The 18106-nt window shown below is 41.4% G+C and overlaps 1 protein-coding gene across 1 annotated transcript in view; it reads right to left on the bottom strand.

The window, feature by feature from the left end:
• The window catches only part of LOC116958620 (uncharacterized), a 183578-nt gene extending 165757 nt beyond the window's left edge, over positions 1 to 17821 (bottom strand). The window contains exons 1-3 of the mRNA XM_076057213.1: positions 17545 to 17821; positions 6831 to 7070; positions 2257 to 2372 (exon numbers count right to left, since the gene is read on the bottom strand). Of these exons, the coding sequence (XP_075913328.1) occupies positions 2257 to 2372; positions 6831 to 7070; positions 17545 to 17611 (423 nt within the window). The 5' untranslated portion in view covers positions 17612 to 17821. The remainder of the gene's footprint in view (positions 1 to 2256; positions 2373 to 6830; positions 7071 to 17544) is intronic.
• Positions 17822 to 18106: the final 285 nt, after the last annotated feature.

Raw genomic sequence — 18106 nt, 5'->3', positions numbered from 1 at the left:
CAATACTATTTTATAATGGGTCGGTTTTAAGTTTCTATTGTAAATAATAAGCGGATAATATTGGTTTTAGGTTTTTAGTTTTGGTTACACTCTCTCACAGGAGCAGAATGTTACGCTAACATTTAAATTATATGGGAAGATCTTTACACGTGTTGCCATAGCCCCTGGTTACAGAGGGAGCCAACTTTATTGGGAGAATATTTAAATCAGTGTTCTTCATTAGCAAGGCCATTGTGGGCCGCCTGGCGGCCCCTGGTGGCCTTTAGTGCGACCCCTGACGTGCGGCACCCGACAATACACAAATTGTGAGAACACTCCCATCATCAGAATCTGTATTTATACTGCAGGTGGAATCCGATTAGTTATAACGCTTTTTTTTCACAGATGCCTATTAGGGGCACGAGATCAGACCATCACAACAACAAACACAATACACAAACACGATATGAGCGCAACATATAGGAAAGGTAAACAAATCACTTTTAAACAATACAACAAAACTAGCATATTCTTTGTCTACCCTGGTAAAGCCCGCTAAGCTATGTAGCTTCTTTTTCAGAAGCGACCTGGCTAACACAAATGAGAGCTCAACGAAATAGTGGATTATCATCATCGCGCGGAAACTCTGTCAAACCCCCCAATGGTTTCAAATGGTGTGGCAGCCCTCACCACTGATGATGTCTCATCGGCGAAAGTGGCAACCCCCCACCCCCTACTGTGAAAATCGGTGAAGAACCACTTGACTTTAAGCAGGGGTCGGCAACCTGCAGCTCCGGAGCCACACGCGGCTCTTCACGGTCCCCCTTTGTGACGTAATATCATCATCCTTAGGCCATCCCTCGCAATCGAGGATGATTGTCTTCCACAGAAAAGTCGGATCATCTGTGGGTCCGAAGATGGCTGAAGAGACCAGATCTAGGATCGACAGATTCTGCCACAGCTCGGACACGTGCGTGTGTCCAGAGCGAGTGGTGGTGGTGGTGGTGTGGAACTGGATCAGTAAGTCGGGCTGCAGCGTTGCTGTTTCTGCAGTTCCCCGCTGTTCCTCTTCCTGTTTTCGCAGTTGAGTTCCAAAATGTTTGGATCCTTAAAATAGACTCTGTGTATTCTTTGGTTCTTTCGGTAAAGTCACGTAGATAGAAAAAAAGAATACAAATATGGTGAATAAAAAAAACTCATGTAGACTGTAGCCTGGTTATTAATCAGAGTGATTGTACTGGCAGTCTATAATGTAGACTGAAGCCTGGTTATTAAGTTTGTTGAGTGTACTTACAGTCTATAATGTAGACTGTAGCCTGGTTCTTAACCTCGGTCAGCGCACTGGCAGTCTATAATATAGACTGTATCCTGGTCTTTATGCTTGGCGAGCGTATTGGCAGTCTATAATGTGGACTGAAGTTTGGTTCTTAACTTCGGTGAGTGTACTGGAAGTCTATAATATAGACAGTAGCCTGGTTTTTAAGCTTGGTGAGCGTATTGGTAGTCTATAATGTAGCAAGCTTAAAAAGCAGGGTACAGTCTATATTATAGACTGCCAGTACACTCACCGAGATTAAAAACCAGGCTACAGTCTACATTAGTGGTTTTTGTTTTTTTCTTATTTTTACATATGATTTTTATTCACTTTATTTTTTATTATTTACTATTTCTCCGTGACTTTACCGAAAGAACCAAAGAATATGACGTAAATTTAATGTCCGTATGTAGTTCAATGCAATGCGGCTCTTGAAGTACAGAAGATCATCGATTATCCGGCAGCTTCGGGGAGGAAGAGGGTGTGCCGGATTTTTTAAACCGCCGGACAATCACCACATCATCATTATTTAAAATAGGTTATTTTTGGCCATTCTTGCATGCTATTATGTTTTTCGGTGTTGTGTATGTTTTTTTAGTGTTTTTAATTAGTTTACTATGTGAAATTGGCATAAATAAATATACAAATAGGCAAACATAAATATATCCTTTCAAAGAGTATTTACTGTTCCGTATTTACCACTCCAATCTCAAAGACTTTGCATGTGGTGATGTATGCACGTGCAGTCTTTTTATTGTTTAAGTTGTACGTAGTGTATTATGTACTGCATGCAATATTGCACACTGTGACCCGCCGGATAATGTTGGAAGCATAATATAACCGCGTGCCAGGATACTCGATCATCAACTGTATTGAGTTTTGGACACAATTCGAAAATTGAATGGGTCTTCTTGTGGCCCCACTGACTACTTAAAAGCGTTGCAGCCACGCGTTGTCCAAACCTTGACAGCGTCGCTGATGTTGCCGCCCACACTGCATTCGACCCGCTCGAACACTCTGACGCCGTTCGCTTCATCGTTGTTGGAGTAGAACATCACTTTCCCGAGCAAAGTCTCTCCTGCTGAAACAAAAACCGCAACGGCATGATCATCGGGTTAATCGCGGGCACGGTCACGCGTTTGTTACCATCCTTTGCCTTTTGTCAATTCACCTGCAATGATAAAACAAAATGTACCGAGTACCGGCACATTGACTACTTTCTTAGCTCTGTCTCCTCAATGGATGGTCTCTCCATAGACACATTCCTACGTATGCATGTACGTTGAACTTCTTTCGCACCACCGAACGTAGCCAACCGTGCTAATCGGAGGTGCGGGGGAAGGACAACACATTCGTATTTTGGTATGTAAGTAATGTGTGGATTAATCATTTATGATATAGACGTAAAATTGTGCACGCAATAATATATCATTTATTATGTATTAATGTTTCTTAAAATACATGTGTAGGGACACTGAGAGGCGATCCTTCTGAGAAAGCAAATGAATGCCAACTTGCGGCATAGCTCACTGGTTATGCGATTCAAATATCACGTAGGGATGCTCCCCCTGGCTCAGCTCCATTCTTTGCTCTCCTCACGCGCTTCCTCCGTTTCTTTCAGACGCTCCACCCCCCCCTCCCTTGGAGTCCCGCAAGGGTCTATTTTTAGGGCTCTTGCTATTTTCCCTCTGTATCTCAACCTCTGGGAATCTGTCGTTTTTTTTCATAAAAAATTTTCCCCTATTATTTATTCGCCGACAACACCCCGATTTTATTTTTGTATCCCTCCTTCACCCCAGGCCTTGCCTCCCGCATTTCAGACTGCTTGGTAACTGTCCAATCCTGGATGTCACGCCGCCGTGTTTCCATCAAACCTTCCCAAAAAAATGGAAATTATTTCCTTCTATACTCTTTGGTTCTATTGGGTAAAGTCACGTAGGTGAAAATAAAATAACAAAAAATCACGACGTTTCGGCCACAACACAAGCGGCCTTCATCAGGTGAAGGGACGAGACTGTCTGGAGGACAGCGCTGGAGTGAGAAAAGCCACGCTGAGATCACGCCCTTTAAGCTGTGTGAGAAAAAAAAACAAAGCGCCTTGACAAAGGAATTAGCATAGAATTTAGCATTGAAATGGCTCATTGAAATAGCTAAGTTAAAGTATACACATCCGCAGAGGCACCCCTTGACAAAGGAATTAGCATAGAATTTAGCATTGAAATAGCTGAGTGATTAGCTTGTAACTGGTCACAGAAATAGCTATGTTAAAGTCAGAGCATATACATTCACCGAGGCACCTAGTACAAATCAAACAGGAGAATTTAGTGAAACACAACCACGCTCAGACCGCAGACCTTTAAACTGTGTGCGATCAAATACGGTGTCCTGACAAAGAAATTAGCATAAAAAATAGCATTTGATTGGCCGATTTTAGAAAAGAGGTGGTGTACGTGCCAGTGGACTTGCAGTTTGGCGCGGGGGTGGGGGGGGAGTTTACCTATTGATGGTGTGAAAAGGGAATTTATAAGAGCTGCGAAAGTTTGGGGTACCACTACTTGAAAAAATATACTGTACCATTGAAATTAGTTTAATGTTTAGTTCGATTTAGAACATCTTTCCAATGGTTGCTTAATTTGAAACCATCTTCTCAGTTGAAATTGTGTCTGTGTTTGTAGATCTGAATTGCCTCGTGAACAAATCTCTGATAAAAACCCGTGGGTTTGCAAAGAACCTTGGTATCGGAGAAAATTATATCGTGATCACCCACAGCGTTGTAACAGTGATCAGCCACGGCAGAAGAATTCGTTTTGCCGTGTTTCAAATCAGATTTCTTCTGCCGTGGCTGATCACTGTTACAACGCTGTGGGTGATCACGATATAATTTCTCCGATACCAAGGTTCTTTGCAAACCCACGGGTTTTTATCAGAGATTTGTTCACGAGGCAGTTCAGATCTACAAACACAGACACAATTTCAACTGAGAAGATGGTTTCAAATTAAGCAACCATTGGAAAGATGTTCTAAATCGAACTAAACATTAAACTAATTTCAATGGTACAGTATATTTTTTCAAGTAGTGGTACCCCAAACTTTCGCAGCTCTTATAAATTCCCTTTTCACACCATCAATAGGTAAACTCCCCCCCCACCCCCGCGCCAAACTGCAAGCCCACTGGCACGTACACCACCTCTTTTCTAAAATCGGCCAATCAAATGCTAATTTTTATGCTAATTTCTTCGTCAGGACACCGTGTTTGATCGCACACAGTTTAAAGGTCCGCGGTCTGAGAGTGGTTGTGTTTCGCTAAATTCTCCTGTTTGATTTGTACTAGGTGCCTCGGTGAATGTATATGCTCTGACTTTAACATAGCTATTTCTGTGACCAGTTACAAGCTAATAACTCAGCTATTTCAATGCTAAATTCTATGCTAATTCCTTTGTCAAGGGGTGCCTCTGCGGATGTGTATACTTTAACTTAGCTATTTCAATGAGCCATTTCAATGCTAAATGATATGCTAATTCCTTTGTCAAGGCGCTTTTTTTTTTCTCACACAGCTTAAAGGTCGTGATCTAAGCGTGGCTTTTCTCACTCCAGCGCTGTCCTCCAGACAGTCTCGTCCCTTCACCTGATGAAGGCCGCTTATGTTGTGGCCGAAACGTCGTGATTTTTTGTTATTTTATTTTCACCTACGTGACTTTACCCAATAGAACCAAAGAGTATGGATCCTAGCAGTAACGAAAGCTTTAAATCTAGAATTTATTTCCTTCTCTTATCCCCGCTCCCCTCTATCCTGGCCTACCATCTTATTTCCTCCTTTCTCCCCTCATTCCTCCTGTCTCCCTCTAGTTGAAACCTCGGGGCCACTTTCAACTCCTCCCTCTGAACAAATCTCTGCCACGACCCTTACTTGCCATACGTAGCCAACCGCGCCAATTAGAGGTGCGGCGGAAGGACAACAGAGTGAGCAAAACAACAAGAAGCAGTTCTAAAGAAATTAGTTTAACATTTTTGCCACTTTCAAAGAATCAATAATCGTAAAATCCGTCTCATCTCACTCTCTGCTGCTAAACTCCTGGTTCACGTCCTCGTTTTATTCAGCTCGACGACTGTAAAGCTCTCCTACTCGGCCTTCACTCCGCTCCGATAGCTGTAAAAGCCTTGGAATAAGGCGCTATACAAATGTAGATAAGGGTCTTTACTTACCCATGTACTTTTTAACATATTAAGTCAAACTCCCAATCCCCTTTATGTTTTAAAATCTATCGCAATACAAATTCTGGGTCATGTGAGGCAGTTTACAGGCAGGCGTTGGTTTCTATGGCAATGGGAAGGCCTCGTGCAGTGTAGTCACCGGACGTGTTGTTTTTAATAGGCTTTGGAAGAGCCTTTTATGAAGGTTAAGATACGATAAGGCAATTTCGGGGCAATCGTGGGGAGTGTTACCAGCATTGATCATCTGCAATGCGTTAACCACGAGCGACTATGGCAACTTCTTTGGGTAATGGAATGAAGTAATAGAAGTTTACCTAACCCAGTGTTCGTCGCTGCAATCAGAATTCTTTAGATTCGGGCCAATGAGAATTGTACAATGAAAAATGCTACGGCAATCATTGTCAATGACGATTGCCCTGAAGTTGCTCTGGCAGATTATGGCCTCAGTTACACGTGGCAATAAGTGACAGTCGAAGCGAGTGACAGTCAGACCGTGAGAAGGGAATTACTGCATAGGAGGTGTAACAGCACCGGTGAGATGGAGCTCTGAGTGGCGCACGTGAGATAGATATGTGGTGACGCCGACACATGTTCTTGCTTTACTAAGAACATTTATTGTGGACACCAACACTATGCCTAGGCCCGGGCTTCGGTTCTTGATGGCTTCTCTCCAAGCGTCTCTTCCCCTCGTGCTATCCCCTTTAATATCCCTCGAGCCCCCTTTCTGGAAGGTTCGCTCATCCTTTTTTTTCCCTTAGTAAATCCCTCGTCCTCCTTCCCCAACGGTTGGCAATCGTTCCCCCGACAGTAAAGTAGTAGTGTAATGTAATAGAAAAAGTGCACTTTTATTAAAATAATTGAGTGCAAATGCTATGATGATATCATGCCTAAAATTATAATAAATGAATGAATGAATTTGCATTAATATAGTCCCATTATTACATACCTCAGATCCTGATTTTGGCAGCGCAAGTAAAGTCTATTTAACATTTTGACTTTCGTGACCAATGTTTTTTTTTATTATTGATTTTGGGTCATATCGCATGAGCACAATGCCAATGTTACACCGCACAAACGCTCCTTCCATGTGCTACAGCGTCGTGAATATCGTTGCCATGAGAACATGCCTTTTTTGAAATAGCTGCACCACAGCAGTGTGCTCAAGATCAGAATTGTTGAGAGTTGAAAATGTCTCTCAACATACTGGTGTGCCGAAGCGATACACATCGTGTTTGTTGGCGTGACAACGTATTATTACAGATCATACGATCCCATGACATGGTAATTTCCACGTAACGTGCCAACCATTACACAACCTTATTACCTTCAAACTGGAACGTAATGGACACTGCCTGGGAGCCATTCCAGCCAACCCATTCTAGCCCTGCATTCTCCTGCCAGTCGCTGTGCCCGACGACTCCATCCAGTAGTTGTCCACGACCCCCGGACAGCATCCCTCCTCCGTCGCTCTCCCCACCGGAGTAGCCATCGTCACGGAGCGGGGTGCCTCCGAGCGCCTGCCCTTGTGGCACAGAGTAGCTGAGCGGCGCAGATAGCACGCCATCTATCAGAACAGACGTAGACGACAACAGCAACAAATGAACCTGATGGCGGGACCCTGGGGTCCCAAATAAACGGAAGTCAAAATCGTAATTAATTAATTTTTGGTGACCAAGTCCCACCGCGCAGATAAACGCCGCGACCCACCTGGCGCAGATCATTATGTTGTCATGTCGTCGAAGCGCAGCGAGGACAAATGCGCAGAAGAAACAAAACTTTGAAACTTTTATTAGCGCATCGTGTATAGCTCGTCGAGAGGAATAGATTGCCATATCGTTCGCCTTCAACAGACAAAATGACTTAAAGCTTTCGTGACTGCAGTGATTCATATTCTTGTTTCTTTCGGTAAAGTCAACTAGAAGGGAAATAATAAAATGAAATAAAAACAATAAAATTCTCACGACGTTTCGACTGCAACACAAGCAATCATCATCAGGTGTGAAAACCACAACAAGAAATTTTGAAAAAAATGGCGGTTATTTTTAACGTTAGCACCACATAGACAGATTTGACAGTTTGTTCAGATGGACGAGTCCATCTATGACTTCTCCAAGACAGAGGTTCTTTGCAAGCCATCTGGCTACCATGAGAGATTCGTTCATGAGGCTATCCACATATAAAAACACAGAGATAATTTCAACCGAGAAGATGGATTCTGGCTTAGCAATCATTGGAAGGATTTGATAAACCATTTTGGGTCTTAATTGATTGATCACGCTTAAGGTGGCTTTCAGACCGCACCCATTATTTTTCGTCTCCCCCCTCCTCTTTTCCTAACATAGATGGACTCGTCCATCTGAACAAACTGTCAAATTGCTCTCTGTGGTGCTAACGTTAAAAATAACTGCCACTTTTTCAAAATTTCTTGTAGTGGTTTTCACACCTGATGATGATTGCTTGTGTTGCAGTCGAAACGTCGTGAGAATTTTATTGTTTTATATTTTTATTATTTTATTGTTTCCCTTCTACGTGACTTTACCGAAAGAAACAAGAATATAGACAAAATGACGTCGCAACGCAGTTTATGCGAGAGCCGGGGGTTTATGGGACCCCGAGGTCCCGCCATGAGGTTCAAATACATAACTGATACCATTCTTACTGAATTTTAATAACTACCGCATTCTCGGGATAGTAATAACATTTTCTCCAGTCGTTAAATATGCACCTGAAACATCGGTATGCACAAACCCGTTATGAGTTGCTGTGGAAATCTATCGGTCAAAGCAACACACATTTGCACAACTCCTGTTCTGTCTCCACGAAAAAACTCAATTTATTTGAGTCTATTCGCCTCTTGGCTTTTCTGTCCAACATTATCAAGAGGTGTTTGTTTGAGTAAGAAAAGGCTTGCTCTCATGAGAATATCCAAAGGGGTTTTCTTTTTTTGGCTGGAACAGGAAGCTATTTTAAAATATAACTTAAATCGGTCACCTAAAAAAATTGCAAAACAGAACCATTCCATTACTTAAAGCTTTCGTGACTGCAGAAATTAATATTCCGTGTCTTTTTTTTTAAGTCACGTAGATAGGTTCAAATAAAATAACAAACAAACACAAGCAATCGTAAAATTTCGATTTAAAGCTTTTGTGACTGCAACGATTCATCTTCTTTGGTTCTTTCGGTAAAGTCACGTAGAATGAGAATAAAATAATAAATTAATAAAATAAAATAACACAATAAAATTCTCACGACGTTTCGGCCACAACACAAGTGGCCTTCTTCAGGTGAAAGGAACAGACCTGTCGGGACGACAGAGCTTCAATGAACGTTGTTAAGATTCGTAGCATGTTTTATTATTAAAGCTCTGTCGTCCCGACAGGTCTGTTCCTTTCACCTGAAGAAGGCCACTTGTGTTGTGGCCGAAACGTCATGAGAATTTTATTGTGTTATTTTATTTGATTAATTTATTATTTTATTCTCATTTTACGTGACTTTACCGAAAGAACCAAAGAAGACAAGCGATCGTCATTGTCGCTTGTGTTGTGGTCGAAACGTCGTAGTTTTTTGTTTTATTTGTTATTTTCTTTGAACCTATTTACTTGTTTTTACCGAAAGACCCAAAGAATATGGAACCGTTCCTCTCCGGGGTGGAGCGTAAATCCCCTTGAATATTAAGGCTGCTTGAGCGATCAGTTGTGCAAACCTGTTTACACGTGACTTCAAATATGTATTTACGCAACCTGTTATGAGCAGTTGTGCGACCAGTCGTTTTACGGTTAAAAGCAAATTTCTACTTTCAAGCGATTTGCACGCCGATTTGGAGCGACGTATTTGAGGACTGCACACGTGATTACTGCCGTAATAACTGCCGTAATATTATGGATAATATTGACAGCAAAAGCCTACAGTGAGGGAAAAAAGTATTCGATCCCCTGCTGATTTAGTACGTTTGCCCACTGACAAAGAAATGATCAGTCTATATTTTTAATGGTAGGTTTATTTGAACAGTGACAGACAGAATAACAACAACTAAATCCAGAAAAACGCATGTCAAAAATGTTATAAATTGATTTGCATTTTAACGAGGGAAATAAGTATTTGGCCCCCTCTCAATCAGAAAGATTTCTGGCTCCCAGGTAAGATTTCTGGCTCCCAGGTAACGACTGAGATTAGGAGCACACTCTAAAAGGGAGTGCTCCTAATCTCAGCTTGTTACCTGTATAAAAGACACCTGTCCACAGAAGCAAACGTAAAAATCATGATTTTAGCTATCAGTGCACACTATTCGCTCCCTCTCGAAGAGAAAGGACGACTCAGATGCGCGACTTACTATTTAATTTCTCACTCCTATCGTGTTTGTGAGTATTGTGTTTGTTGTTGTAACTTGCCGACCCCCGTGCCCCCTAACTGGACATCTGTGATAAAAATAGCTTTATAGTTAATCGGATTCCTCCTGCAGTGTAAATAAAGATTCTCATTCTGACGTGGTGAGCTAGCACCTAACAATTGCCCGACCTCTGAGGTCCTCTATATATATATGTTAAGGTTTTATCAGCCAATTAATTAGTATTTAAATGTGGGAGGAAACCAGAGCACCTGGAAAAACACCACACATGCGAGGGGGAAACAATCTCATAGAGGGAACCACGTGGAGTCCACAAATGATTTGTACTGCTCACTCCTGGCAATCCAAGGTGTGGCAACCTCGAGACGCACGTGAAGAGAGTTTCAAAACATTTGTGCGATCCGCTAACCCGTGCCTCCATAGTGTTGGTTCACAGGCGTCCATATATGTATGTGTGTTGAACTTCTTTCTTGCCATACACAGCGAAAGGTGACAATCGGAGGTGCACCACCACGGTCTGGCTAAATCTGAACGTGGAGCTAACCAGAAAATTTGCAGGGCTGTGCTTTAGAAGGCGTGTTCAAACATGTTTGCCATTTCAAATTACTACATACCTGTTGCAGAACTACATGCTCAGATTTGTACAAAACAGTTGCAGGCAATTAAGTTGAACGCGTACGAGAGCCATCGTCTTACAAAGTTGCTGAGAACGGGGCCAAAACGTCAAATGGCCAGCAACAAATAACATCAAAGCTATACTGTCTCTGTGTAGTGAGTCTATGGATCTATGTGTGATGAGTCTATGAGTTTCTGTGTGGTGAGTCTCTGGGTCTCTGTGTGATGTATTTATTTGTCTTGCATATCTGGCGCTCTAACTGTATGACAGTCACAGACTAGTAATAGGTACTCTCTGTCTTTTATTCCGGCCTTCACAGCCTTAGGGGATAACTATATACCGGGTCGGGATAGCCAACATGTTGCCAGACCCACACCTTGAAGAGGGAGAAGATCACGACGACGACGGTACGACGAGTTCCATTCCAGATCTCAGCAGCCCCGACTGTGAGTCGGAGCTCGCCTTTTATCCAGCCCAGCGTGGCCAGGTTCTGCCCTTGGCCCCTCACCCTTCTGGATCCCCCAGAAGGCACCGTGCCTTGCACACAGGTCCAACTGGTAGAACGGGCTGCTACCCCAGCGGCACACGCTACAGTGACTCATTCAATGTCACTACGCTTGTAAAAGCATTCGCTAAGTAGAAATGCTTGAAGTTTGCCGTAACTTTGAAAAGAGGATGGATTATATTCTTATGGAAGTAAATAATTCATTAAGAGAATAAATAATGTAGACAAAACAGATGCTTTTTAACACATAGGCTTTTATGACCAATATTATCCATAATATATATTTTTGTTCAATCATGTAAATATAAATATGTCCTGAAACTCGCCTCCACCCGACAATGCTAATTTGTAAAGTTTGTCACGTAAACAAAACGTGCCAATTAGTTACGAGTTCAGCACGCCGGTTGTATGTTGGCGAGTAAACCCACAAGATTTACAATTCGATTATGACATTTTGCCGGTAATTACAACCCGATCCTTACAGAATGCCAGAGTTCATGGTTCCAGTATCAGATTTGCTAACATCGACTACCCATATATATCTATCAGTTAGAAATCTAGAAATTAAAGAATGCAGATTAGAATATATGCCAAATGGATGATAGCTTGGAAATTTGTACTGGATGCCAGACACGATGAATTGCTTTCATAATGTAATAGCTATGATCATGGACTGTTACAGACTTTCAATGCTCGAACTTCAAACATGAGTTAAATAAGCTCACAGGTCACCTTTAGTTTGTGCATGATGCGACCTACGCATATGGTCACTAAAAATTGATGAATCCCGGAAATTGTAGAGCATAAAGTTTATAACACTGTCTATTCCAACACTTTCCATTGTTATGATGTCAAGGCGATAGGGCACTAAATAAACATATAACGAGACGGGATCAACCATTTTTAGAGACTTGGCAGGACCCGAGTTCATTTCAAAGTTGATGGTAAAGTGTGGGTACTATATGAGGGCTTGACGAGCCTACAAATAACGTGCTAATACTGCATTGAATGCAACTGAGACGACGTGCCTTGGAAATATTTCGTTTGCATAGTACCCGACATACGTAATGTACTGTGACTCTTAGTTGTTAGGACAAATCACTAGCATTTTATATGTGTGCTGTGCAACGAATTGCTTAGGCGTGGGCACACCCCTAAATAGCTGTGCCATTCCAATTGCCTCTGCCACACTCTGTAATTTGTGTTTAAGAATAGCAAGCTACCCAAGGTTCAAAATCAAGTTTGGTCATGAAAACATTCATCTTTTTTATATGTAAGTTATATATACGTAAAATTACGAGTGTTTTGCTTCAATGGCATGAGTGCGAATGTTAAGATATATTTCCTGTATGTAGAAAATTCCTGCCAATTTGTCAGCACCAAATGCAAAAATTGACCTATGGCATTTTTAATATTTGCGTCTGTGTGTTTCAGCAGTAATCGAGCTATGACATTTTCATTACTTGTGTCTATGTGTTCGAGCAGTGATCGAGAAGTAATCGAGTTATGCCATTTTGATTACATGTGTGCGTCTACAGTGAGGGAAAAAAGCATTTGATCCCCTGCTGATTTTGTACGTTTGCCCACTGACGAAGAAATGATCAGTCTATGATTTTAGTGGTAGGTTTATTTGAACAGTGAGATACAGAATAACAACAAAAAATCCAGAAAAAACGCATGTCAAAATGTTATAAATTGATTTACATTTTAATGAGGGAAATAAGTATTTGACCCCCTCTCAATCAGAAAGATTTCTGGCTCCTATGTGTCTTTTATACAGGTAAAGAGCTGAGATTAGGAGCACACTCCTAAAGGGAGTGCTCCTAATCTCAGCTTGTTATCTGTATAAAAGACACCTGTCCACAGAAGCAATCAATCAATCAGATTCCAAGCTCTCCACCATGGCCAAGACCAAAGAGCTCTCCAAGGATGTCAGAGACACGATTGTAGACCTACACAAGGCTGGAATGGGCTACAAGACCATTGCCAAGCAGCTACAATGCCAAGCAGCAACAATGGATTCACAAAGGGCGGGACATGCACATGACTGTACACGTCTGTTAATCATACAATTGCAAAGATTGTAGATGCATATTTAAACTGTGAATGGACAATACGTACATTTCTGACTAATTTATTTTATTAGAAGCAAAGAACCAACTAAAATATAAAAACACAGTTTTATTTCGTTATACTACGGGTGACCTTTAACAATCTTATAACATGAATAGACATGTGGTGCCAAAAGCAAAACAAGCATAGATTTAATCATCAAATGCTTCGAAAATAAAAAGAAAACATTTACAAAATATGAAACAGTAACAGTAAGATAACATGTAAGTACCAAAATACACATTGAAATATAGATCAAATAAAGTGGGTTTATTATTTCACCGCTGATTAGCACGGTTTGGCTGCGTACGGTGCGAAAGAAGTTAAACACCCGTACGTACAAGGTGACATGCTTTTTTCCTACTTATTCGCGGACATATTAAAAGGTATATTTTGAAATATTATATTCTCACTCCGCGTCAATCGTAGTAAGAAACACACATTCTTACCTTGACAATAGACAGAAAAAAATAATAATAAGTTCAATGCTGCTCTACAAGACCATTGTCAAGCAGCTTGGTGAGAAGGTGACAACAGTTGATGCGATTATTCGCAAATGGCATGACAATGACCCAAAACACACGGCCAAGGCAACAAAGGAGTGGCTCAAGAAGAAGCACATTAAGGTCCTGGAGTGGCCTAGCCAGTCTCCAGACCTTAATCCCATAGAAAATTTGTAGAGGGAGCTGAAGGTTCGAGTTGCCAAACGTCAGCCTCGAAACCTTAATGACTTGGAGAAGATCTGCAAAGAGGAGTGGGACAAAATCCCTCCTGAGATGTGTGCAAACCTGGTGGCCAACTACAAGAAACGTCTGACCTCTGTGATTGCCAAGGGTTTTGCACCAAGTACTAAGTCATGTTTTGCAGAGGGGTCAAATACTTATTTCCCTCATTAAAATGCAAATCAATTCATAACATTTTTGACATGCGTTTTTCTGGATTTTGTTGTTGTTATTCTGTCTCTCACTGTTCAAATTTACCTACCATTAAAATTATAGATTGATCATTTCTTTGTCAGTAGACAAACGTACAAAATCAGCAGGGGATCATATACTTTTTTCCCTCACTGTATGTGTTTGAGCAACTGCAACTGTGGAGAAGTCCAAACCATCATGCACATCACTGATGAATGCTCCATCCATGAAAATTCTGGTGGTATCACTGAAATCCACACTGCATCAACCACATCAGTGGACTGGATGAGGAACCTTTGCATTCATTTATGACGATCATTAAGATAAATGAAAACTGTTGCTTTTCACAATGCCATACGAAAGAAGAAGAAGCATGGATCAAGCGACTATACTTTAAATACATGTTTCTCCGTGTGAGAGCAGAATCATCAGATAATACATTGTTTAAATGCATGCATATACAGGCCACCATACTTCAATAGGGATTACCGTTGGTACAGCTATTTTAATACACACAATGGACTGAAAGCACAAGATAAAATGGATCACATAATGAGCATGCATAATGTACGTTGACTCATTAATCCTCCCCCCCCCCCCAACTTTGTGCACGAGCGCAAAAGTGTGGTCACTACCTCTACGCCTCTATATAAAGAACGAAACAGGTGGACTTCTCCACAAATCTGGCTGTCACCTGATGAAGCTAGTTGTAATTACTGGCAAGATGTCGTACTCAGATTTTAAATGTTGTGGTTTGGCTCTCAAACACACCGGAATGCTGTACTAGTGACGAATTGGCATGTTCTGTTTACGTGACAACCCTTACTAGTTGGCTGTGTCGGGTGGTGGTGGGATTTAACGACACGTTAATATATTTACGCGATCTAACCCAAAAAAACCTCTATTATGGATGATATTGGTCGCGAAAGTGTACGTGTTAAACTGGAATATTTTGTACTCTTTGGTTCTTTCGGTAAAGTCACGTAGGTAGAAAAATAATAAATCACGACGTTTCGATCGCAACACAAACAACCGTCATCAGGTGAGAAAAGAACTGTTGCAACAAGAGGTGATATACCATTTTTCCATGAACCCATCCAGATATATAAACACAGACACAATTTCAACCGAGAAGAGGGGTACAGACTGAGCAATCATTGGAAGGACGTTATTAACCAGTTTAGGTCATAACTGGCTGTGATGTCCCCTTCCTGCCCACCTATATTTGCAACTTTTCTCGACTCCCTGAGTCACATTCACACGCAGACACTTCTTAGCTCTGCCCCACCCCCTCTCTCTCTCCTCCTGCTGCCGATCCCTATGTGAATTTGCATCCCCACCTGCTCGCCCGTTATGGCAGCCCCTCCCCTCCCTCCCCCTCGGATTAGCTGACATTTGATAGCCTTCTGTTTGCTAGCCGCCGATCTCCCCCTTGTCTCACGCGCAGCAGCCGTTTATGACTCTTGGGCTATGCCCATTTCTACCCTTTAGAAGCAGCCTGCATCAGCAGCTTTCCTCCTACTTTTTATATCACCTCTTGTTGCAGCAGTTTTTTCTCACCTGATGACGGTTGCTTGTGTTGCGATCGAAACGTCGTGATTTAATATTTTTTCTACCCACGTGACTTTACCGAAAGAACCAAAGAGTATGGATTCCTGCAGTCACGAAAGCTTCAAATCAAGGTTATAATATTTTGAATACGTGTCAATTTGTTCGAGCAGTAATTGAGCAGTAATCGATCTATGACACTTTGAATACTTGTGTTGATGTGTTCGAGCAGTAATCGAGCATGGTTCAAGCCATGACATTTCAAATACATGTTTCTGTGTTCCAGCAGTAACCGAACAGTGACCTATCTTTGGTTCTTCTTGGTTCTTTCGGTAAAGTCACGTGGAATGGAAATAAAATAATAAAAATAATACATAAGAAAATATTTTAAAATACTAAAAATAAAACATAATACAATAAAATATCTTATGTTTTATTTTTATTATTTTATTTCCATTCTACGTGACTTTACCGAAAGAACCAAAAGGATGAATCCCTGCAGTCACGAAAGCTTTAAATCGAAATGTATCTTTGGATCGTTAAAAATTAGTTAATTCCCGTTTAATCCAGCTTTTGGATAATACAAAATTGGTCGATTCCATTTCCAGTATTCCTTATATTACGTCGCACATTCATGATATCCTGTTACAGCGCACCATAGTTTCTGGTTTATAGTAATTGTTTCTAATTTTCCGTCTAGTTATTATTCTCCCAGCGCTTGGCATGAGTACCGTGGTGCAGGATGAGCAATGGAGACGCGGGGTCCCTTGTGTTGATGTGAAATTGAGAGATAAAGGTTGTACACACAGACACGAGACATGGAGAGCGACTTGGCATCCTTTAGTACGGTAACAAGGGTAGACATCTTATATAATTAATTAAACAAACAAGGAGAGGGCGAAGTCACGTAGGTGAAAATAAAATAACAAAAAAAATCTAATCACGACGTTTCGGCCACAACACAAGCGGCCTTCATCAGGTGAAGGGACGAGACTGTCTGGAGGACAGCGCTGGAGTGCGCTTGTGTTGTGGCCGAAACGTCGTGATTTTTTTTGTTATTTTATTTTCACCTACGTGACTTTACCCAATAGAACCAAAGAGTATGGATCCTAGCAGTCACGAAAGCTTTAAATCTAGAAAGGAGAGGGCGATCATTTTGGACCCAGGTTACACAACACTATATTTTCCACAAGGGCTATTATTTGTCGAACGTAGAATTGTCCAGGAACAAAACCCCCGCGTTTGGCGAGGTATGCCTGTACGGTACAATTTTAATTTTATATTCAGGTTTTAAATAATGCAAACACAAACGAAAATCCAGGTACGCCAGTATTGTATTTCTATGCTCCCCACATCTCTGCTCCCCATCTCTGCCAGCGCACACTGACCAGCATGAAGTATGGTCAAAATAATCCCCAACACGCACAGCGTGGGAATAGTCCTCGTCCAACAATGGATTCACAAAGGACTGGACATGCACATGACTGTACACGTCTGTTAATCATACAATTGCAAAGATTGTAGATGCATATTTAAACTGTGAATGGACAATACGTACATTTCTGACTAATTTATTTTATTAGAAGCAAAGAACCAACTAAAATATAAAAACACAGTTTTATTTCGTTATACTAAGGGTGACCTTTAACAATCTTATAACATGAATAGACATGTGGTGCCAAAAGCAAAACAAGCATAGATTTAATCATCAAATGCTTCGAAAATAAAAAGAAAACATTTACAAAATATGAAACAGTAACAGTAAGATAACATGTAAGTACCAAAATACACATTGAAATATAGATCAAATAAAGTGGGTTTATTATTTCACCGCCGATTAGCACGGTTTGGCTGCGTACGGTGCGAAAGAAGTTAAACACCCGTACGTACAAGGTGACATGCTTTTGTCCTACTTAATCGCGGACATATTAAACGGTATATTTTGAAATATTATATTCTCACTCCGCGTCACTCGTAGTAAGGAACACACATTCTTACCTTGACAATAGACAGAAAAAAATAAGAATAGGTTCAATGCTGCTCTAAAATGGGCCATACTACACATTCTGTGTCGACAAGAACGTCAGCTGAGCTATATGTATGGGGACCAGCTAAGGGAGTGGTTGTGTACACCAATGACGTAAATCTCGCCAGCAGTCATAACTTGCACAACTTGACTAGCTATTCTTACTTGCTGCTTCATAAATGAAATCATCATCGTGATTCCTAGTTAGTTTTTTTATGGGTTGGATCATGAAAACTGTCACCTCCTTCGCCGTCAAATCTGTTGACCAACACAAACGAATAAAGCTACTCTGCCTCACGACTGCAGACTCTCACGGTGAATTCCATTTCCCCCGCCGCATGAGACAGCTGCCACGGCCGGGCATTGTTGGCACGAATGTTCTTTACCGCATCGGGGAATTTGCTAAATATTTTTGCACTCCCTTTGTCCAAATCCAACTCGTTGGGCCTTGTTGGGTCAAAGGGTCACCCTGGTGCCATATTCGTGGCGCACACGAAATCCGGCACAATCTTCTGCGGTGTTTAAAATGTGCAA

This window comes from Petromyzon marinus, chromosome 80 (genome assembly GCF_048934315.1).
Source record: "Petromyzon marinus isolate PM22_M1 ecotype Great Lakes invasive population chromosome 80, UKy_Petmar_22M1.pri1.0, whole genome shotgun sequence".
Classification (NCBI taxonomy): Eukaryota; Metazoa; Chordata; class Hyperoartia; order Petromyzontiformes; family Petromyzontidae; genus Petromyzon; species Petromyzon marinus.
The sequence above is the reverse complement of the archived record's forward strand: the minus strand, read 5'-3'. Positions and strand labels throughout refer to the sequence as shown.